General features: G+C 60.1%; 1 protein-coding gene across 1 annotated transcript in view; it reads right to left on the minus strand.

Moving 5' to 3' along the window:
- Positions 1 to 1,150, minus strand: part of LOC110397996 (homeobox protein EMX1-like) — an 8,140-nt gene extending 6,990 nt beyond the window's left edge. Inside the window, exon 1 of the mRNA XM_021395147.1 lies at positions 793 to 1,150. Within this exon, the coding sequence (XP_021250822.1) occupies positions 793 to 1,150 (358 nt within the window). The remainder of the gene's footprint in view (positions 1 to 792) is intronic.

Here is a 1,242-nt window from a genome sequence, read left to right on the forward strand (position 1 = left end):
GGAAAGGAAAAAGGAAAGGAAAAAGGAAAGGAAAAAGGAAAGGAAAAAGGAAAGGAAAGGAAAGGAGAAAGGAGAAATGAAAGGAAAAAAAAGAAGGAAAAAAAGAAAGAAGAAGGCAAAAGGGAAGGAAAGGGGGAAAAGGAAAGGAAGAAGGGAGAGGAGACGGGGAAAGGAAGGAGGAAAGAAAGGGGGAGAAACAGAAAGAAAGAGAAGAAGAGTGCGGAGAGAAAGTCAAAAATTAAGAAAAACAATTATTCCAAAAAATAAGGAACAAATTACAAAAAGGAAAAGAGAGGAAGCAAGGGGAGAAATAAAAAAAGAGAAAGAAGGAAGGAAAGACAGCGAGAAGGAAAGAAAGGAGACGGAAAGAAAGAGAGAACGGAAAGGAGGGAAGACAGAAAGCGGGAACGGGAGGAGGAAAGGGCAGAAGGGAAAAGCAAGAAAAGCCAAAATAATAATAATAATAATAAAAGACAAAGCCCCGAGAAGCGAACCTCCGCCTCAGCCCTGTTCCCCGCGGCTGATCCCGACCGCCCGCAGCCCGCGGCCGCGCTGAGCGGAGCGCAGCAACAGGTCCCGGTGCGGGGCTGCGGGAGCCGGTGCGGGGCTGCGGGTCCCGGTGTGGAGCTGTGGGTCGCGGTGCGGGGCTGTGGGACCCGGTGCGGTGCTGCGGGTCCCGGTGCGGGGCTGTGGGACCCGGTGCGGTGCTGCGGGTCCCGGTGCGGGGCTGTGGGTCGCGGTGCGGGGCTGTGGGACCCGGTGCGGGGCTGCGGGTCGCGGTGCGGGGCTCACCTTGGAAGCGGTGCCCGAAGAAGCGGTTGCGCAGCACCCAGGGGTAGAAGTTGAGCGGGTCGCGGTGCTGCGGTCCGAAGAAGGAGTGAGGGTGCGGGAGAGGAGATGCTCCGAGCTGGTGCGGAGCGACGGGCAGAGCCGGGTGCCCCACGGCCTCGGGGAAAACGAGCTCGGTGCCGCCGTACAGAGCCCGGCCGGCGGCGGCGGCCCCTTGGAAACCGCCGGGGAAAGCGTCGGAAGCGGCGGGGGGGGGATAATTGAGGGCCGAGGGCCGCAGGGGCTCCTCGGGGCTCAGCGGGGTGTCCTTGGCCACCAGGGACTCGATGGTGAAGCAGCGCTTGGCGGACGGCTGGAACATGGTTTGAGCTCGGGGGGGCCGCGGCGGGGCTGTTCCTGCGGGTGCGCGCGTGTGTGTGTGTGTGTGTGTGTGTGTGCGAGAAACCTCCCCCC

This window comes from Numida meleagris, chromosome 4 (assembly GCF_002078875.1).
Source record: "Numida meleagris isolate 19003 breed g44 Domestic line chromosome 4, NumMel1.0, whole genome shotgun sequence".
Taxonomy (NCBI): domain Eukaryota; kingdom Metazoa; phylum Chordata; class Aves; order Galliformes; family Numididae; genus Numida; species Numida meleagris.